Source organism: Melozone crissalis, unplaced genomic scaffold (assembly GCF_028551555.1).
Source record: "Melozone crissalis strain CALT ecotype California unplaced genomic scaffold, PUWL_Pcris_2 ptg000020l_1, whole genome shotgun sequence".
NCBI classification, from domain to species: Eukaryota; Metazoa; Chordata; class Aves; order Passeriformes; family Passerellidae; genus Melozone; species Melozone crissalis.
In genome coordinates, this window is record NW_026535798.1 from 814,765 (window position 1) to 837,203 (window position 22,439).

The 22,439-nt window shown below is 46.4% G+C and overlaps 1 protein-coding gene across 1 annotated transcript in view; it reads right to left on the bottom strand.

Moving 5' to 3' along the window:
• Positions 1-5,119: 5,119 nt before the first annotated feature.
• Positions 5,120-22,439, bottom strand: part of LOC128937659 (mastermind-like protein 3) — a 29,099-nt gene continuing 11,779 nt past the window's right edge. Inside the window, exons 3-9 of the mRNA XM_054277454.1 lie at positions 8,997-9,041; positions 8,832-8,864; positions 7,585-7,731; positions 7,124-7,178; positions 6,217-6,405; positions 6,015-6,092; positions 5,120-5,325 (exon numbers count right to left, since the gene is read on the bottom strand). Coding sequence (XP_054133429.1) covers positions 5,120-5,325; positions 6,015-6,092; positions 6,217-6,405; positions 7,124-7,178; positions 7,585-7,731; positions 8,832-8,864; positions 8,997-9,041 — 753 coding nt within the window. The remainder of the gene's footprint in view (positions 5,326-6,014; positions 6,093-6,216; positions 6,406-7,123; positions 7,179-7,584; positions 7,732-8,831; positions 8,865-8,996; positions 9,042-22,439) is intronic.

The window sequence follows — 22,439 nt, forward strand, 5'->3', positions numbered from 1 at the left end:
CACCATTCCCACCTGTCAGGAGCTGGAGCACCTGGATGCAGCCCCTTGATCCCAGCTCTGAATTTCCCAATCTTGCTGGAAGCAGCTCCTGCTGCTGGCACTGCCACGCCAGAAGGTTCTGGCTCCAAAAATCCATTCCCTGCTGGATTTGGGATTTTTTTTCCCTCCATTTTCTCGTTGGTGCTGCCATTCCTTCTGCTGGGAATGGAGAGATTTCAAGCAGGAGCAGCTTCATCCCAAACCAGCAGCTCATTCCTCACAGGAATGTCATGATCCCGTGATGGATGAAGGATTCCCAAGCACAACTTGGGAAGTGTCCAAGGCCAGGATGGAAAAACCATGGCAGGATGGTCCTTAAGGTCCCTTCCATCCCAAACCCCTCTGGAATTCTCTGCTGCTCTCAAGGAATGGTTTTAGGGCAGGACGATGCTGCCAAGCTGGGCTGGGCTGGGCTGAGCTCCTTTGGAAAAACCCTTGGAAAACAGATGGGAACAAAATGGTGTTGGCAGCAGAGAGAGGTTTAAGGATATCACATCCCAAATTTTGGCAGCCCGGGGAGGTGACCGGAGCAGGGACAGCTGCCAGGATTTGAGGGCAAGGCAGGGAAAATCACAACAGGAATCTTGGGAATTGGGATTTTGGGAATTGGGGTTTTGGGAATTCTTCAGAAGTGCTGGGGCAGAACCCCAACCCCCATCCTCTGCCAAGGCCTGGGGGTTAATTAATGCCACAACAAACCCTCATTAAGAGGCTTAATTAATATTATTTCATTTTCAGAGAGGAGGCAGCTGTTCCCTGCTTCCCATAGAGGGAGGGTTGTGCAGGAATTGTCCTGCAGGGATACCTGGGATGGGATCTGGGGTCAGGTTTGGGTGCAGAGGGAGGGGATCCAACATTCCAGCCACGTCCCCAAGGATTTTCCAAGCCCTCATCCCATCAGCAGCATCCCTGTCAGTGGGCTCCATGGAAGGATGGATGTGGGAAGGTTGGATTTGATGATTCTGGAGATCTTTTCCTACCATCGCAATTCCATGGTGCTTTCCATCCCTGCTTTCTGCCTGGGTGCCACCCCTGTGTGTGACACCTCTGTCCCCTCCTGTCACTGCCGGGCCAATCCTGCTCTTCCCCACCTTTAATTTGGGCTCTCAGGATTTTCCAGCCTCATTCCCGCAGCCAATTCCATGGAAATGGATGGAAGTGAATTCCCTGTGACTCCTCGTTCCCTCCTCTCACCCTGCACGAATCTTGGAGCTATTTTGGGCAGAGCATCCAAAATTTGCCCTTTTTTCTTGGAGAAGCTTCCTGAACTTTGGGCATCCTCCTTGTGGACCTGGGAGCACCTTCCTGGTGTTTTGATGGAGTTTGGGATTAATTTATCCCAGATCCTACAACATTCCAGCAGAACAAAACACTTTAAAAACAAAACCCTTTCTTTAGGAGGCAAAAAAATTAAACCCATCAAACAATAATCTAAGAATAAAAATCAGGAATTTTATGGCACCCTCAATAACGAACTCTGTCCTCAGAAGCTCATTTACGTATTTAAGCCCTTGTTTAATATTCTAATTAGCAGTTAATCAGCTATCGAGAGAGAACAAACGGTGATTAGCTCATCTTCACCTCCTCCAGGTGATTTGGGCTCATCAGCTTCGCGAAACTTTCCTGATATTCCTGAATTATTCATGGCCACGGGAATGTCCCGGGGTGGGATTTCAGGTGCATAACCGAGGGGGACATGGTGCCTTTTGGGGAAAAGGATGCTTTGGATGGGATTTGGGGGAAAAATTCCTCGCTGGGAGGGTGGGAAGGGGCTGGGATGGATATTTCAGGGGAGCTGTGGTTGCCACATTCCTGGAAGTGTCCAAGGCCAGGTTGGAACAACTTGGGATAGTGGGAGGTGTCCCTGCCCATTTAATTTAATTATTCCAGGCTATCATTTATCCCAATTCTTCCTCTTTTCCCATAGCTTTCCAAGGAGCTGGGAAACAAAAGAAAGCTCCTGCTGGAGGTCTGGAGGAGGAACTGGTGCAATCCCAAATGATCCTCAATTCCCTTTCCCTTCTTCTCTTTTTCCTTTCCCATCCCACCAAAGACGGGCAGGACGCTGCTCTCCTCCTCCTCTATTCCCAGGGAGCAGATTCTCAAAACTCTTGGAATTAATTTGGAAAGATTCCACCTGGTTTTGCCTGGAAAAGAAGCCCTGCCTGGCCAGGCTTTGGATCTTGAGGTTTGGCTGTCTGGGAGCAGGGATCAGCTGAGGTGACAAGGACTGGGCTGGCTCCCAGGAGAATCCATGAGGCACGAGCAGGTGGGAGAGAGAGAGGCAGGAGCTCCAGACAGCTGCTTCCCGGAATTTTAATTAATTCCCGAGCTTTTTAGCCTTCCCAGACGCCGGCTTTGCCAGGCTCCGGATTCCTGCCGCCTGCCAGGATGGATCAGGAAGGTCAGAGCTGCTCCTTGCCAAGCAGAGCTCCCTCACTGCTGCCCTCAGCGATTTCGGGGAAGCTCTGCTGCCTCTGGAAGGTGCAGGATCAGCTGGAGCAGCGTCCCTGGATGTGCTGGAGCTCACCCATCCCATCCCAGGCTGTGCTGTGTGGGACTGAGGAGCTCCCAAGGATTCCTGGAAACTCCTGGATGCCCAGGATGCTCCACAGGCACAGCAGAGCTTTTCCTGCTCTGTCCTGGGAAGTGGCTTTTCCCTGCTCAGCCCTGATCCCACCTGGAAGTCGCTTTTTCCTGCTCCAGGACCAAAACCCAGCCCCTGATCCTACCTGGAAGTGGCTTTTCCCTGTTCCAGGACCAAAACTCAGCCCTGTTCCCACCTGGAAGTGTCTTTTCCCTGCTCAGGCCCTGATCCCTCCTGAAGTGGTTTTTTCCCTGCTCCGGGACCAAAACCCAGCCCGAATCCCACCTGGAAGTGGCTTTTCCCTGTTCCAAGACAAAAATTCAGCCCGTGATCCTTCCTGGAAGTGACTTTTCCCAGTCCCAGGACCAAAACTTGGCCCTGATCCCTCCTTAAGTGGCTTTTTCCTGCTCCAGGAACCGAATTCAGCCCTGATCCCACTGGAAGTTGCTCTTCCCTGCTCCAGGACCCAAATTCAGCCCCTGATCCCACCTGGAAGTGACTTTTCCCTGCTCCAGGACCAAAACCCAGCCCCTGATCCTTCCTGGAAGTGGCTTTTTCCTGCTCCAGAACATAAACTCAGCCCTGATCCCACCTGGAAGTGGTTTTCCCTGCTCCAGGACCAAAATCCAGCTCCCAGCCCCTTCCATCCCTTCCATGTCCGTCCCAAAAGCGGGAAGGGGTCAAAGGAAGGGAATTCCCCCTTTTCCCCCCTCAGCCCGGTGCCGGGGGATGCTCCAGCCCCTTCCTGAAGGAAATCCGCGTTTTTCGGGAATATCCCAGGCTGGAAGAGCCAATTCCACGGGTTGGCAGCTCCCTCTCGTGGGGAGAAAAGGCAGGAAGAGCTGGGATGTGGCCCAGATGTGTGGCACAGCTGGAGCGGGATTTCTCAGAGGGGTCGGAAAATGGGAATTTTTTTCCAATGGGAATAAAGACACTTTATAGAACTTTTGAGACTTTAAACTTAGGGCTGTCTAATTAGACAGAGACTAAAAAGCCTAACCTAAATAATTCACTAGATAAAGAAGAGAACAAAGAAAAAAATTGCTTTTATGGAGTGTTTTAGTAAGACTAAAAACCTCTTACCCCAACTCAGTTTTTCTCTGAAAAAGCTTTGTTATTTTACCTTTTATTTAAACTTTTCTGTTTCCAATACTACCTCAGAAGCCATCCTGTTATTTTATGTCAACTTCTACCCTCAAAATTTTGCACCGCACCACGGCCTTGCTTAAATCCAAAGAAATCCACAAATCATTCCACTTATTAAGAATCCAGCTCGGTTTTATTGTCCATTTTTCCAAAAGTTAGTGTTATCCTCATCACAATTATAAAATATCCCTATTTTACAAAGATTTACAGCTCTGGGAGTGACCAAGTTGGAGCTGGGAATTCTCTTAAATAATCAAACCATGATTTTGGTTTTGGGGGTGGGGCTTGAAAAATTCCAATTTAAAAAAGAAAAGGGAAGGCTAAAAAGGGAATTTTTATCAGCTCCTTCAAACATCACAGGGAATTATAAAATTTATTCCTTTTTTTTTTTTGGCGGTGGGGGGAAAGGCTGCAGGGAGCAGATTTGAAACCCCATGGATGGAAACAGGATTAGAGGCCCTGATTCTGGTTCACATAAAGATCTCTTTACAGATTCTGGCAGCACAGAGGAACCCTAAAGTATATTTAAGTAAAATGTATGCTGCCAAAACTCTGTAAAAAAAAAAAAAAAAAAACAGGTCCCAAAATTAACATTTTAGGGCCGTGTTTTCCCTGCGTCCACCCTCACCACAGGAACCAGGAAAGCGCGGCCGCTTCTCCTGGGAAAGCGCGGAAGCTTCTCTCCATGAACTAAAATTTATGCCCACTCTAAGATTTTTTTTATGCTGCCAGACCTCTGTAAAAGAAAATTAGGTCCCAAATTTGGGGTTATTCCCAAAATTAACATTTTAGGGCTGTGTTTTCCCTCTGTCCACCCTCACGCCAGAACCGGGAATGCGAGGCCACTTCTCGCAGTGTTCTGGTCACTTTTGGAAGGGATTTTCATGAGGGAATTACTCAGAATGAGGGGCAGCACAGAGGAACCCTAAAGTATAGTTAAATAGAATTTATGCTGCCAGAACTGAGTAAAACAAATCAAGTCCCAAAATTAACAGTTTAAGACTGTGTTTTCTCTGCTGTCCACCCTCATACCAGAACCGGGAAAGTGCGGCAGCTTCTCCTTGTGGGATTGCAGTGTTGTGGTCACTTTGGGAAGGGATTTTCCTTAGGAAATTGCTCAGAACGGAGCAACCCTAAAGCGTATTTAAATAAAATTTATACCCACTCTAAGATTTTTTTATGCTGCCAGAACTGTGTAAAAGAAAATCAGGTCCCAAAATTAACAATTTAAGGCTGCGTTTTCCCCCGCCTCCACCCTCACACCAGAAGCGGGAAAGCGCGGAAACTTCTCCCTGTGGGAGTGCAGTGTTGTGGTCACTTTGGGAAGGGATTTTCACGGGGAATCGCTCAGAACGAGGGGCCCTTGACGCTGCCCGGCTCCGGGAGGCGGGCGGCCGCGTAGGCCGAGGCTGCCAGGCAGGCGGCGGGCTCGCAGAAGCCGGGCAGGCCCGCGGGCCCCGGCAGCCCCGGCCGGCCCGCCTCGCCCGGGGAGCCCGGCAGGCCCCGCTCGCCCGCCTTGCCGTCCACAGCGTGGCCGGGGATGCCCGGGAGACCTGGAAAGGCAACGGGGTGGGATGGGTGGGGTGCTGAGAATCAAGCTGAGAGATGGGTTTTATCTGAGAAATAGGGGTTTTCCCCTCAGAAATAGGAGTTTTTCCCTCAGAAATAATAGGGATTTTCCTCTGAGAAATAATAGGGATTTTTTTTCCCTCAGAATCATGGATTTCCCCTCAGAAATAATAGGGATTTTTTTTTTTTCCTGAGAAATAATAGGGATTTTTCCCTCAGAAATAGGGTTTTTCCCTCAGATATAGGGATTTTCCCCTGGAAAATAGAGATTTTTCTCCTCAGAAATAATAGGGATTTTTCTCAGAAATAGGGATGAATTGAGGTTTTGTGGGATGAGCTTGTGCAGGTTTTATGGGATGAACTTGGGCCCATTTTGTGGGAGGATCCCAGGCAGGTTTTATGGAATAAACTTGAGCAGATTTACAGGATGAGCCTAGGCAGTTTTTGTGGGATGAACCTGTGTAAATTTTGTGGGATAAACCTGAGAAGGTTTTGCGGGATGAACCTGGGCAATTTTTGTGGAATAAACCTGAGCGGATTTACAGGATGAGCCTGGGCTGGTTTTGTGGGATGAACCTGTGCAGGTTTTGTGGGATGGATCAGAAGGTCCCCGGCCACCGCTGGGCTCATCACCCCAAGGTGACAAAGGCCACCTGGGGACACCTGGTCTCACCTGGGATCCCTGGAGGACCTGGCATTCCCGGGTGGCCACGGCCAACCTCTCCCCGCTCGCCCTTCTCTCCTCTCTTCCCTGTGGGTACAAAAAGGAGGGAAGGACTCCATGGCAACCCTGGATGGGTGATCAGGGATGGGGACAAACATGGCAGTGCCACCCCAGGAGGGTTTGCACCTGGCACCATGTCACCACCACCCACCTTTGGGTCCGACATTGCCGATCTGCCCGGCAGCTCCCAGGATTCCGGGGACACCTCGGGGTCCCATGGGGCCGTGGGGTCCCTGATCACCGGGTGGCCCTGGGGGGCCGGGGGGACCGAGAGGTCCCATGGCCCCGACCCCACCCAGGGCAGCTCTCTTGGCGCTCACGGCCACCTCTGCCAGCTGCTCTGTGGGGCAGAGAGGGGCCGGGATGGGATCCACGGGGTGGGATCCATGGGGTGGGAACCATGAGATCCACAGGATGGGATCCATGGGAAGGGATCCATGGGGTGGGATCCATGGGGTGGGAACCATGGGATTCATGGGGTGGGATTCATGGAATCCATGGGATGGGATTCATGGGATGGGATCCACAGGATGGGAACCATGGGGTAGGATCCACAGGATCCATGGGATGGGATCCACTGGGTGGGATCCATGGAGTGGGAACCATGGGATGGGATCCATAGGAAGAGATCCATGGGATGGGATCCATGGGGTGGGATCCATGGGATGGGAACCATGGAATCCATGGCATGGGATCCATAGGATGAGATCCATGGGGAGGGGATTCCACCGGATCCATGGGGTGGTGTCCCTGGGATGGGATCCATAGGAAGAGATCCATGGGACAGGACCCATGGGATTCATGGGATCCATGGGATGGGATCCATAGGGTGAGATCCATGGGGAGGGGATTCCACAGGATCCATGGGGTGGGATCCATGGGATGGGATCCATAGGAAGAGATCCATGGGATGGGAACAATGGGATCCATAGGGTGGGATCTATAGGAAGAGATCCACATGGGATCCACGGGATGGGATCCACTGGATCCATGAGGTGGGATCCATGGGAAGAGATCCATGGGATCCGTGGGATCTGGTGGCCCCGCTCCGCCCTCACCTTGCAGCATCTTCAGCACCACGTCCACGATGTGCTGGTCCCCAGCGTCCCGGCCCTGCCAGGAAGAGAATTTCACTCCTTTTGTCCCCTCCCAGAGCCCTTCCCAGCCCAAATCCCAATCTCCATCCCCTCCCTGCATCCCAGGTCACCTTCCCACCCTGCTCTTCCCTGTTCTGTCCCAGGGCAAGTGCTCAGCTTGCTCTGTGCTCATGGCATTAGAGTCCAAAATGAGGATTTTAGGGAAAAATCCCAACCCTTTAAATCCCTGCTGCTGGCTGGTTTATACAGGGACAGTTTTTGGATGCCATACACAGTGGGAAAGGCAGAATTCCTCCCCAGGAAAGCAGGATCCCAGCTCCTGAGTGGAACAGCAGCGTGTTCCCCGAGGAGCTGGGTGGGAAGCAGAGGCAATTCCTGCCGAGCAGGGAGGATGAGGAGGTTTGTAGGATCAGGGTACTCACGGCTGTGCCCCTCGGGCCCGGCATTCCCGCCACTCCGCGCTCCCCCACCAGCCCCCGCGGGCCGGGCGGGCCGGGATAGCCCCGAATTCCCGGCGCTCCTGCATCCCCCGAGGGGCCGGGAAAGCTGAGCTCTCCCTGGATGCCTTGCTGAGGAGGGATGGAGAGAGAGGGGCATGAGGGGCTCAGGCTGTGCTGAGCATGGGGGCTGCACCCCGAGAGCCCAAAATGTCCCAAAAAACATGGGCAGGGCTGGGTCCCAAACCGGGCTGGGGGTGAACCCAGGCTGGATCCCAAAAACTGGGGCTGGATCCCAAAAATTGGGTCTGGGGCTGAACCCAGGGCTGAATCTCAAAAACTGGGGCTGGATCCCAAATGGGGCTGGAGCTGAATCCAGGGCTGAATCACAAAAATTGGGGCTGGGGCTGAATCCAGCATTGGATCCCAAAAACGGGCTGGATCCCAAAAATTGGGGCTGGATCCCAAAAATGTGGGCTGGATCCCAAATGGGGCTGGAGCTGAATCCAGGGCTGAATCACAAAAATTGGGGCTGGGGCTGAATCCAGCATTGGATCCCAAAAACGGGCTGGATCCCAAAATTGGGGCTGGATCCCAAAAATGTGGGCTGGATCCCAAATGGGGCTGGAGCTGAATCCAGGGCTGGATCCCAAAAACGGGCTGGATCCCAAAAACTGGGGCTGGATCCCAAATGGGCTGGAGCTGAATCCAGGGTTGGATCCCAAAAATTTGGGCTAGGGCTGAACCTAGGGCTGGATCTCAAAAATTGGGGCTGGGGCTGAATCCAGCATTGGATCCCAAAAATTGGGGCTGGATCCCAAAAATTGGGGCTGGATCCCAAAAATTGGGGCTGGATTCCATATGGGGCTGGAGCTGAATCAAGGCCTGGATCCCAGAAATTGGGGCTGGGGCTGAATCCAGGGTTGGATCCCAAAAATTGGGGCTGAACTTGAATCAAGGGCTGGATCCCAAAATGGGGCTGAGACTGAATCCAGCACTGGATCCCAAAACAGGGCTGAGCCTGAACCTGGTGCTGAGCCCAGAACCGAGCCTGAATCCAGGGTTTAACCCCAAGGAGGAGCTGAGCCTGAATCCAGGGCTGATCATGATCACTGGGCCCCATTTCCAGGGAAAATATTCCCCCAGCACCTCAGCAGGGAAGATCCAGCTCAGGATCCCACAAATCCACCCAAGTTTTGGGGTGTCCTCGGTCCCAAATCCCCATCACTCACCTGTCCCTTGGGTCCTGGCTCTCCTGACTCCCCCTGGGGACAGAGGACCCAGGAAAGGCAATGAGGACACAGCAGGGATTTAGGGTTGGGATTTAATGCCAGGCAGGATCCCCCAGCTTAGCAAGGGATCCCCCAGCATTCCAAGAATCTTCTGGAAGCACTCACCTTCTCTCCCTCGAGCACTGCCAGGCCGTGGACACGTGGATCTCCCTAAAGGAAAGGCAAGGAGAGACGGGAACATTCCCAAAGGAAACGTTCCCAAAGGGGGAATTCATGGAGAAAGTGTTCGGAGCCAGTGTTAAAGCCAGCTCTGTTAACCCCAGCTCTGTTAATCCCAGCTCTGTCAATCCCAGCTCTGTTAATCCCAGCTCTGTCAATCCCAACTGTCAATCCCAGCTCTGTCAATCCCAGCTCTGTTAATCCCAGCTCTGTCAATCCCAGCCCTGTCAATCCCAGCTCTGTTAATCCCAGCTCTGTTAATCCCAGTTCTGTTAATCCCAGCTCTGTCAATCCCAGCTCTGTCAATCCCAGCCGTGTTAATCCCAGCTCTGTCAATCCCAGCTGTGTTAATCCCAGCTTTGTTAATCCCAGCTCTGTTAATCCCAGCTCTGTCAATCCCAGCTCTGTCAATCCCAGCTCTGTTAATCCCAGCTCTGTCAATCCCAGCTCTGTTAAACCAGCTCTGTTAATCCCAGCTCTGTCAATCCCAGATCTTAATCCCAGCTCTGTTAATCCCAGCTCTGTTAATCCCAGCTCTGTCAATCCCAGCCCTGTTAATCCCAGCTCTGTTAATCCCAGCTCTGTTAATCCCAGTTCTCCAAATCCCGGCTCTGTTAATCCCAGCTCTGTTGATCCCAGCTCTGTCAATCCCAGCTCTGTTAATCCCAGCTCTGTTAATCCCAGCTCTGTCAATCCCAACTGTCAATCCCAGCTCTGTTAATCCCAGCTCTGTTAATCCCAGCTCTGTCAATCCCAGCTCTGTTAATCCCAGCTCTGTCAATCCAAGCTCTGTCAATCCCAGCCCTGTTAATCCCAGCTCTGTTAATCCCAGCTCTGTTAATCCCAGCTCTGTCAATCCCAGCTCTGTTAATCCCAGCTCTGTCAATCCCAGCTCTGTCAATCCCAGCTCTGTTAATCCCAGCTGTGTTAATCCCAGCTCTGTCAATCCCAGCTCTGTTAATCCCAGCTCTGTTAAACCAGCTCTGTTAATCCCAGCTCTGTCAATCCCAGCTCTGTTAATCCCAGCTCTGTTAATCCCAGTTCTCCAAATCCCAGCTCTGTTAATCCCAGCTCTGTTAATCCCAGCCCTGTTAATCCCAGCCCTGTCAATCCCAGCTCTGTCAATCCCAGCTCTGTTAATCCCAGCTCTGTTAACCCAGCTCTGTCAATCCCAGCTCTGTTAATCCCAGCTCTGTCAATCCCAGCTCTGTCAATCCCAGATCTGTTAATCCCAGCTTTATAAATCCCAGCCCTGTTAATCCCAGCCCTGTCAATCCCAGCTCTGTTAATCCCAGCTCTGTCAATCCCAGCTCTGTCAATCCCAGATCTGTTAATCCCAGCTTTATAAATCCCAGCTCTGTTAAGCCCAGCTCTGCCAATCCCAAAGGAAATGGTGAAGTTTCTTATAGCATTTTTGTTACTCTCATGCAAGGGAGATGAAAAGACCATCACAGAACAGCCAACCCTGAACTTTTTAAAAATCAGGAATCAAATCCCCAAAATGATAGAATATCCTGAGTTGGAAGGGACACACAAGGATCATAGAGTCCAACTGCAGACCCTGCACAGGATATCCCAGGACTCACACCCTGTGCCTGGGAGCACACTCCATGGACTCTGTAGCAAATCATGTAACACACTGACTTTTAGCTATTTCAAGTGAATATAGGATTCATATGTGCATTTTTCCTCCAAAGAATGAAGTTGTGGAGGGCACAGCAAGACGCATTTTGTTCTGTGCTAGCAGTCTGTAAGTGGTGAGGAAAACCTTTGCTTTCTGATATTACAGAGAGAGGCATGAAAAGAGAGCAGGCTGCTGGTGCCTCCACACATGAGGTGCCCCTGAGTGAGTGCAGAGATCTATGCTCTGATTACAGACAGCACTGAAGGATGTCACAACTGCCAGAGAGCCCCACGCCTGCAGGCAAGCAGGGATTTCCCTCTGCCTCTAGGACTCATGTCTTCAAATGGATAGTCCAAACGGGAGTCCAAAAATGGGCAACACACTGAAACTTTCTTCCACAAAGGGGAAGGCATCTGTTCCGATGGCTTGACTGAGTCTGAACCACAGGTCACCTCCTGTGTGCAGTGCACAGGGAAGCCAGATTTCCCAGAGGATGCAGTTCCACATGGGTGATTGGCATATGTGGTGCTACTGACAGGCAGCCTGAAAATTTGGCATTTTTTCCACGTTTTAATTCCTCAAGCTTTAGCACTGTGGGATTCATACTTCAGAAGCCATGATTCTTGGCATATAATTTGCAGAGGGGCCCTGCACCTTTCCTTTCCTTCTCCCTTTCTCTTCTGGATTTTTATACAGGATTTTAATTCTTTTCCTTCCCTTCCCCTCCCACCCCCAGCTGCTTTAAGTTGATACAGGAGAAAGTAGAGGTCACAGGAAGAGTGAAGACACATAATCTAATTTTCATTTTGCCCATTAATCATGCATGATTCCAGCCAGCCATTTAACAAGGTGGAACTCTAAAGTGATCACTCTCCAGAGTGATGGGGGAAAATTCACTCTAATTCCCATTGCTGCTCCCCACTCCTGTTCGTGCTGCACAGAACCGCCTCTCCCTCTTACAGAGAAAAATGGATCTACATGTCCCAAAAAATGTATGCTGTCCTGGAAGCCTTCTCAAGAGCTTTTTACTATATTTAAAAGTGTCAAGCTGAAGCTGTTGGTGCTTCATTTGTGGGTGGCTGGATTTTGTGGAGGTGTGGCTCAAAGAAAATCAAATAGGAAGCTTTCTATTTTAGTACATTTTGCTATGGAGTGGTAACTATTGTTACACGTTATTCTAGCTCACAAATCAGAGAGCCTGGAAGCAGTTCTGTGTCTGCACCCCTTATATGCTCTCTGCTGTTTCTCAGACTCCCAGCTAGTCAGGATCAAACCTCCTAAAGTGAGACAATTCTGGAAATTACAGAGATGTGCATTAGGGATGTATCGGGCCCTGCACGTGCACAGGTGAGGCAGGAAAAGGAAAAGGCACCTCCTTTCCCTCCTTTCTCTGCTGGAGTTTGATGAGTACTGCAACATTTGCCATCTTGCAAGATGGGTGAACTCTGGACATCCCAGCTACTCCACAGTCAAGGAAGCTTCTGTATTTCACAAGGTTTCTGTGCCAGCTGTGAATGCCCCAGTCTCTTTCCACTCACTGTGATTTTGTCAGAGAAAGAGAGCTTATCCTGAACTTTGAGGTAAGAGGCCCAAGGACACTCCCTCGGAGGGGAAAAAATGGGTTTTCCATACCAAAGAGGTGATAAGCCTGGGAAGTGTTATCTCCCTCAGAGGCCACTCAAGGGCATCATTCAAGAGAAAGTGAGAATCAGCAGTACATTCCTTTGCCCTTTCAAGGTCTCAGAGAAACACTGGGATGTTTAAAGGAAGAGGAGTGCAAGTACACAGAAGCAGGATAAGATCTGAGTATGTCCAAGGCTGAGTTGCTGACAAGCCCTGTTTTGGGGGGGACCCTGAGCAGTTCAGTCTGCAATGGAAAAGGCATTTGCCAAGACAGCATTGCCACTCTGGAGTCTTCTGCTCTACTCTAGTGACAAAGAGGTGCTCATTGGCTCTAGGAAAAACCTGTGTCCTGCAGCTGGCTGTCCATCTCTCTCCAAAAAACTGCAGCCCTGTGTCTAGGAGGTTTCTCTAATAAGATCAGTGACTCAAGTAAAGAGGCTGTGATTCCTAAGCCAAATTGTTAAGTCCCCAGAACTACAGGGATTTCCCAAAATGCCAATGCTATATCATCCCTGACAGGCTATGGAGAGGTGTCATGGGGACCAAAAGCCCCTTTAGGGCCACTCTGATAGAAAAAGGGCGACAAAGAGGTGAAATGGAAGATTTATTACATTTTGTTTCCCAGTTCTTAAGGGCTAACAGCTAATGCCTGTGAAAGCAGGAACATGGTAAGGGTAGCAGGGATTATATTTATCTGTCAGTGTTTCTAATCAAATGTACCAACTGTGGAAGACGTTTGGGCATTCTTGTCTAGTGAAACCAAAATGATAAAGATACAGAGAGAAATTTTAAAAGAAGAAATGAGACTTAGAGACTCAATCACATAACTGCACTCAGTTTCTGTGGGATTTGGGAGCATCGCTGCCTTTGTGAAAACTTCCCTTTGCATGTGAAGAACACAGCTGGGTGAACTGAAACACTGCACCTGCTGTCAAGAGGATGGAACAAGAACAGGCAGACCGGCTCGGTGCTCATGATTCTACTAACTCAAGTTTTAGTACTCCAAAATAGAATTACCATGAAGTTCAGGAGCAATTATGTGTAACAATTAAAAGAATTTTCATAATACCATTATTGAGCAAGCCCTCTGTATTACAAGCAACTTTATTAGCTGTTGAGCCAAGCCATATTTCACAAGCCAAAACCCTGATCAGGCCACATTTGCCAGGTGAGTATTATGTTGTGTTTCCTTTTCAGGGGCTTGATCTGAGAGCAGCAGCACAGAGCTGAAATTTTGTTTGCTTGGTTTGATTTTTCCTAAGTATGTTTTCAGTTTTTACTGAAATTGTACATTGCAAGCAACTCCTGGATACACAACCCCACCTCTCCTAAGAGACTTTTCTACTTTGGCAGGGACACTCAACAGCATGAAATAATCCCCTTCCATTTACAAAAGAAGCTCCCAGTCTCTGAGTTTTGAACTATTAGTGATCCATCACTTGCAACAAAACCCAACATGGATACTCTGCGAACAGCCTTGATTTAAAATATTTGCTATTGACTGTGTGCAGGAATGACTGACTGTGCTCTGGCTTCCAGGGACACCAGCAAAAACAAGAGGGGATTGTGTAAGTTTTTTGGTTTAAGTACTTAAATCAGTTTCCTCTTTTCCCCCATAACACATTATTCTAAGCAAGAGGATATAACTCTGCTTGCAGGAGGAAAACAAGAAGCAGATGATACAACAAAAAAGCAGAGACAGATATGCACAGAGGCCAATTAATTTTTTTTTTAATTTGAATGCAAAATGCAAAGAGAAATGACACTAAACACCTAAGCTTCCTTCTAAAGTAATGAATAAGCCCAAAAATCTTTCAGAAAGATTGTATTAAAAAAATCTGACGTGCCTTTTAATTAGATAAAGGAGTTCAACTTTGTAGTGACTGGAATACAGCTTAACATAACATAGATTTTGTACTTGGATCCAGATACTATGACAGAAAATATTTGATAGCAAATAGAAAAAAACACAACAGGTCCCCATTCCTGAACAATAATGATAGAAAATATGTGCATAGGATTTGAAGAACAACATCAACAAATTCTATAAATCCTTGCCTATTTTCTGCAACTGAGTCAGGACACTTTCCAAAATAAGCCTGAAAAAATTTTTTAACTTTTTAATCATGTGTTGCCTTTAGACATTTTAAATTTGTGTTTTTCTCTTATACCCAAATACCTCGTTTGAGGGAAAGCAAAAGTAAACATAAAAAAGAAATTGAATGAGCATGGTAAAAAGTCAGTGCTATAATCTTTTTTGTTGATACTGGGAACATTTTGCCACTTTAAAAATAAAGCCTAACTGAATGCTGCTAAGGCATCCAAAACTGCACCAAAAAATTATGGTCCTACCCTATTAATTTCTGTTTTCCAATGACTGCTGCTGATATAATGTATTGGAAGACATGACCTACTTCCTGTGTTTTCAGAGAATACAAATAAGGAAGATCTCATTGCTAAATATATTTTAAAACCAGAAGAAAGAGAGGGGAGTCACAAGAAGTAGGGCAGAGAGGTGGGCTTGAGGGAGACAGAGGTATTTTGCCAGAGAACACAGAACATTCCTGGTTTTCCCTACTGATCATGACTTTGTTTTTAACAGGGGCACAGCATTTATGTAAATGCCAAGCCTCTGGCAAATAAAACAATGGCATCATGTGTAGTCCCCTCCCTGGAAGAAGAAGAACATGTCTTTGCACAGTGCTTGGCCACCTGAAGCTGCTCCAAACTCTGCTGGCCAGGGGCTCAAGGGAGCCACGGCTGCACCCCAAGCCTTGGGATTCTCTTCTGTCATTAAAGGATATCAAACTTGTGTCAGCACAGGTGGCTCTTGAGCACACCTGAGGCTTGGTTTGCTGTAGGTTAGCTCCTGGGGTCCCCATGGGAAAAGGCTCCAAAACATCCCTTGGGTACCACTGCTGCTGCCTCTGCTCTGAAAGTCAGCACTTATTCCCCAGTTTAAAAGCCCCACAGCTCTGAAGCAGTGAATGAGCTGTTTCTGCAGTAAGAGACATGAACTTCTCAGAACTAATTATCAGAGGGAGTACACACCTTCTTCACCGATCCATCTAAACACTCGAGCTTTACTAAATGCACTCTGTTCCCTGGCCAAACTACGTGGGTCTGATTTTCCTGCACAGGATGAGGTAGGATCTTGCTGCTACCAAAGCTGAAAGCCCCAAATGCAACATGGCTAAGAACTGAATTGCCCTGTTTCCAGAGCTCCACATGCTAATTCTCTGCTAAGCCAAAGCATGGGGCTTTGATTTCCTAACCTCAGAATGTTATCTGGCTCTGGTGTAGGATTACCATTAGCTCTGTACATCTGTCCTTACAGTAGGGTCACTGTCACACCATATGTCACTTGAACAACCTTTATTTTTTCTAGATTTTTGTCTCTTTTAAATCAGTGTTCATCTGGAAGAGCCTGGATTCCCTTGGCTTTCAAAATCTGCTTTGCATTGCTAATGCATGAAGCTGTAGGCAAAGTTGCATTAGTGAGACAGAGAAAGGCACAGAGAGAGATACTAAAAGCCTGCCAAGACACAATGTTTTAAGGTTGCTCTTCTCTTTAATACTCACAAAACAAAACTCCAACCGCCCAAACAAAACATCAGAGCAGGTTTATTCCATTTCCATTTACCAAACTAATGACCACATTTTTTTTTCTAAAGTGCTTCTGCATAAGTTCATTATCCAGTGAATATTCCTGACTTGCAGCAGTGTAACAAGAGAGAGTCTGACCTGGAAAGAGCAGGTCAGGCTCCACATGGAAGCCATCACAGGGTGGCAAGTCACAGCCTCAGTACATGCAAGGTATGCCAGTCTTTTGACACAGGAGGAAAAAACTCCTGCAAAATTCATGGACAATTAGTTCTCCCTCTCCCCTCTCTAGTTCTGTGGTAAGAGAAAGGATCATCAGCCTCTAGATTGTCAGTCTCTCAGAGGAACAACAAAAGGAAGGAATCAGGGGATCTGGAGGGAGAAATTAAAGGGGTCTTCCAAGAGCCAGCCTTGTGGAACATGATGAGGATTTTGTACTTCCAGAGGCCCTTTGATCCCAAAGGAACTCAAACACCTCTCTAAATGACATCCTGATCTCACATCAGTAAAAGGGAGCAAAGAAAACCATGTCCATGCAGGTGGCCATAGGATAGCTCCTGTGCTGGAAGGAGCACAGGAACACCTACAGGGCTTTAATAAACCTGGACCCAACCATGTACCACAGACCTGTGCAAGGCAGTGCAGGGGAAAAGGAGATTACCAGAACACAGGGAGAGCAGCAGGAAAGAGAAGAGCCATCCATAGCTTGCTTCAAAGGGGAAAGACATCAACTCAAACCACATCTATAAGAAGCAAATGGAAACACTCCTCAGCTACTCAGAAACAAAAGCAAGACCTGAAGAATTGAACTGAAGCTGGGAGGAAGATCCAGGGCACACTCCTGTTGTAGACAAAGACAACAGGGCTTTTCCTTCCAGCTTAAGAATGAGCAAGTCACAGCAGAGCTCAGACTCAAGATGAAGACACTGAACAGCCTGTCTCTCTCTGAAAACCACAAAGGTTCCCTGCCTCACTTCTATGCCTCATCGTTGACTGCTTTTCCAATGGAAAAGTTCACCATGGAGTGCAGACAAAAGAGCAGCATTAGCTACATCCTTCCCAGGGTACCCAGTGGATTAAAGGTGCTCTTGCAGCTCAGGCTCAAGCTGGTCAGATCAAAAGCTTCATTGGAGAGCTCATGCAAAGAGTTTTCAAACAAATTCAGCTACACTCAGATGCAAGGATACATCAAGTATAATCTGTTATTGTTCCACCAAGAGTAAATCCTCACCTAAGCCTCAATTGATAAAAATTAGTCTAAACTATTCATCCTCTTGTGCCCCTTGTATTTCCTATCTCCTTGCAGTCTGGGGCTTCCAGGTGTGACTGTGATCTTCCCCATGATGGGATGGTAAGATTCAAATGACAGAGGAAGAGACTACAGGTTGACCTCATTGTCAGATAAAATCCATTATGTGTGATTAAAACTTTACAAAATGCAGTCACATTAAAAATTACTATCATGAAGTGCACCATGATTTACTGACTAAATGAATGAGAAATTTATCTGAATAAAATAGTCTTAGCCCTCCTGCATTGACAATGCATGATAAATTGCTGATTGTGAGAAGATCATTGCTTGCTGTTGGATGACTTACACACATTGATTTTTCCTAACAACGCTAATTATCATAATAGTTTCTCCACATATATTACATAAAGTTTCCTCTCAGCAAGCAAAAATTATTTCAGGTCTTTGAGTCCCAAATTGCAAAGAATAAAGATGGAGAAAGGAAGGATTTACAAACTATCTCCTTGCCTTTTATTATGCAGATCAAAGGTCCAACCCACTGGATCTTACTTCATCTTGAAGAGATGGGAACAACATTCAAGAAAGCACAGGCATTGTGCAATGAAGCTGTGATCACAGTGGGTTGTTTTCTGCAAAGTTATGATCTAATTTTGTGAGGCCAAAAAAAGTCTTTGAGAAAGGAGAATGCAATTCCAAAGAACAAGGGGAAAAACCCCCACAATTTCTCCAATTTCATTAAGATGCACAGGGGCAAACAGTGCAGTCCTTATGTAAGTGCTCCCATTGACTAAGGTTGTGTAGGTGAGAAATCTCTCACTAAGTTGAAAAGGAAAAGCACAGTCTATTAATAGGAAATTAAAAGTGGTGGAATAGATAAGAAAAATGGAGGAGAGAGAAAGAGAGACCAGGTATTGTATTCTCAATTAACTGAAAATCAATCACACTGACACCCAGAGCTTCACCCACTGCAGACACACAAGCTTTTTGGTACATACAGTTTCCCCATTGTGTTCCTTTTACCTGGGGGATGTGAGCAGGTGCTTGGGGAACCACAGAAATTATTCTCCTTGATTCTGGACTAGCAACCCCCACGGAGTCAGATGGATAAAGTGAATGCATCTTCAGACTGACCACATACACTAAATTTTACAATACATCCATGTACACTGTGTAGTTTGTGATACACATAGTAATTATGCCAGAAATGTCTTAAAAGGCTTTAAATATTTCTGTTCTATGCACGTCTGTGAGAACAGTGAAGTTGTCTTCAAGTGATGGGACCAGTTTCACATGATATGGGGGGTTTGAAAGTTACTCTCCCAAAAAAATCACTTAAAATTGCTTTTCCATCTGCAAGGCTGCAAGGGTTTGTAACCCTAATTTACTGCATTCTCCTGCCATAGACAAATCCCCTAGGGTGTGCATGTCCTATGCCACTTAACAATAGAACATTCCTACCTGTTTTGTTTTGTTTCAGCCATCTGTGATAAGGGCACACTGCAAATAATCTCAATCCAGTGAAGCTGTTCCATAGTCTGGAACGCTGCAATTCTGGTTGAGATGGATTAGCAGTCAGACTGCAGATGTAGAGGCCAAATTCATCTCATGGATGGTGCTGCAACATTAGTGAGATTATAGCTGAGATTCCCCAGTTCTTCACCTGTCCCATGACTGGTTAAAAAACCATTTACTATGACAACAAATATTTCATACTATTTCCATCTGCCAGAGGTATACAGACCACAGAAAGCCATGGTGTCTGCAGTAATTTCCTGTGAGCTGTGACAACACCAGAAAAAGGTCCTGTGCTATTAAAGGGGTAAGGAGGGGAAGTAGAGAGATAAAAGCTGGATGAGGGGAAACAGGAGGTAAACTTCAGCAGGGAACTTAGACAGAGAGAAAGAAAAATGCCTTATGGAGTAGTGGGAGAGAGAAAAGAAGCAGACAAATAATATAGGACAGATTGAAACAAAAAAAACCAACAAAAACAAAAAATCCCCCCAACCTGCTGGATTCAGAGGGAAATAAATACACACTGGAAAAATAATTCCCTGGAAAGTGCATGCTGGGCAGTCTCAGGAATCTTGCTTTCTCTAGGCAATACTATGTACAAAAATGATTTTAAAAGTCAGATGCTTTTGAGGATGTTTACTCTTCAAGGAATGTCATGTCACAAAAGGAGGAGTCATCTCAGGACAGACCTTACACTCTCTCTAGGTAGACACTTTCAAATTTTTTTCTTTCTATTTTTCAAAGACACAGACTTTTCTCCAGTTTCTCCAAACAAAAGGCATTTCACATGTTTACCTGTTTCTCAAACCAGATTTTAACCAGAAGTGAGAGATCTGACAGAACAGATTCAACAGAAGGGTACTGGCATGAGCCAAAGACTAAGCCTCTGGAGTGAGTAATCAGCTTTAACACTGCCCAAGTGTGAAACAGAAGCGAAAAGGAGACAGAGGAAATGCAATTTTGTGACAATGCTGCTAAAGTTGGCCTTGCTTTCTCATGAGGTACTTGGTCCTCTCCGGGCAGCTCCTCTCTTACTGTCCAGGAAGAGCTGCTAACAAGCTCCCACCGGGTGTAAATGAGGACTAAGCCCCTGTCTGGGAGATGTGCTGCCACAGAATGGGTGGCTTTGTCCCAGTGTGTAAGATATGCTTGCAGGCTAAGGCACACAAAATGTTCCTCTCACACATGAAAAAGGGGCTGAGTGTGAGTGGGAGGACTCCAGAATGCAACAACAGAACAAAGAATACAGGGAGCAGCTGATCTGCTCCCCTCCTTATTAACAAGTTTGGCTGTGGCAGACAACACTGAGCTGGTGAGCATTAACATAGAGAGGGCAAGCTTCCCATTGCCCATGAGGAATGAAATCTTTGCTGAGAGAGCAGAAGCCACGTTCTTCAGCAAATTAGATGCATCAGCTGGGGTTTGGCAGAACCTCCTGAGCAAAGGACTCCAAATCTGCACTTAACCACTCACTTGGACAGTCTTTCAAGAGATCTTGAGTGTTCCTACTATGGACACTCACACGTTGCAACGTTAGGAAATCTTTCTGCAGGGAACACACATACCGATAACCTAATGCTTCTATGTGGCATAAGGCTTGACTATTTAGAAATGTTTTGGAAAGCATCAGAAATAGGACCCACAAAGATAAAATGAAAGACAAAATACGAAGTCAGAGATGTGAGGTACACCTTGGTGGTGATGTGGAACATCCTAGCCATGCCGGGAGTACAGACTGACCATCAGAGAGCACTCCTTCACACAGACACAGGTCAGGTGCATGCTGAGCTCAGAGCAGCTGGAATGGGCTATGAGATTGGAAAGCTAAAACTGATGATGCTAACTTGCGCTTTCAGGAAAAAAATGGCACAAAAAACCACCAGGAAAGGGTAGCACTCTATGTAAAAATATGCTGCTACTGGCTATAGACTTTTCAAAACCACAGTGCTTCACAACTGCAGTTGTAATGAATAAAACTGAAGGAGAGTTGATTGGCACACACTGAATCATTAAACTATTGGATCTTACTAAATAACAGGACAAACTGCTCTTTATGTAGCAACCTAGATCATGTAGGAAGGAAAAGAAGTAAAACAGAGGACATTTAATATACATTTTGTGCAGTCAGTAATACAAAATATCTGCTTCTAAAAATAACACAAAACATTTTCTTTACAGATGTGAATAATACACACTGTAAGTCTTCATGAAACTTGACAAGGAAAAAATCACACAACGCTGTATTTTTATAAATCTTAAACAAATGGAGAAGTTTCTATGAATCAAAGAGTTACCACTTCAACTGTGTTTTATAAAGTGGAAAAGACCAGTTATTCTGACACATTCTCTAGCCAAGCAATGGAACAACTGGTTTCAGCTCTCTACCAGCAGTAACTTGGAGGATTTAGCAGTATTCACTTTGGCATGCAAAACCAGACTGAGCAGATGATGCATCTTGATTGCATAAGATTAAAACAAAGGGCAGATAATTAAATATGAAATATGCTTGCAGGATGGTGTCATTTCTCTCCTTCATTCGCATCTCTACAATTTTAAACAAAATAACTAGTGGTTTCATTAGGAAACAATTGCAGCATTCTCACAGTCCCATGCAGGCAAATAGCTGCAGTCTAGTTTTACTGTTCTTACACCCACAGAGAATTCTGTTTTGTTTTGACCTCTCATTACTTTCCCTCACACACTTGGCTCCAAACATCAAATTTTGCCTCAGCCATTCAACAGTTATTCCTTTGGGCTGGTTTTTTTTCTTACCATTATGCATTCATATAGAACAGCTGGAACTAAGAAAAAGCACAGTTAATTATTTCTAAATTTCCCAAAGAAAACCTTTTTACTTTTCTTCAGTTTGAAATTACTTTTTGGTTTGAGGAAGAAGAGAAAAATTGCCTCACATAAAACCTTGCATAGATCTCAAAAACTTAATGGAACATTTTAGCTTAAAAAACAGTGTAATTTTTGAGAAGGAGGTGGGTTCAGGTTTTCTCCCTTTTATTTCTAAAATAATATAAAAAGTCTAAACAAAGCGATTGTTGTGTCTTGAGGGGGGAACTGATTTCTTTTATTATGACATGAGAACCACAAGAGAAGAGAATCTCTATCCCTCAAATACCAAGCAAATCTGTGCAAATCTACTTGCTGGGTTAGCCTATGAGCCCCAGCCAAGTAAGAATGGAAGAACCACCCAGAAAAAAACAAGACCAAAAACGGGCAACACCTGCCACATGCTCACAAACTAACAAATGGTTTTGGGGCAGATCAGGGGACATGGAGCAAGGTAGAGAGCAGGGAATTCTGAGTCTGACCAAGGGGAGAACAGTCAGGTATGAGGTAATATTGGTAGGAAAGAGTCTTGGTAAGGTAGACAAGTCAGGACCGACCATGAGGTTTTTTGGATATCGACGAGTCAGAATCTGCCTCTGGATTTAACACTCCGCTCCAGAAAAAAAATCCCATCAAAATTACCTTCAGGGCACCTCTGAAAAAATCCCTGACTCAAACAAACTATCCCTGACTATAACAAACTATGTATGGCTCTGCCCTAAGCTTCTTCTTTATAAGTCACAGAAATGACTTAATATCTGGACTTGTTTATGAAAGAATATCTAATTCTATCCAAATATCCAGTTTTTCCTACACTTATAAGAAAAAAGGAACTGAATGAGATTAGATAAATGAAACCTTGGCTATCCATTCATATTGTGGAATTGCAGAGAGATATTAACATGAATTTCTCAACTTATGAAATGGAGGAGAT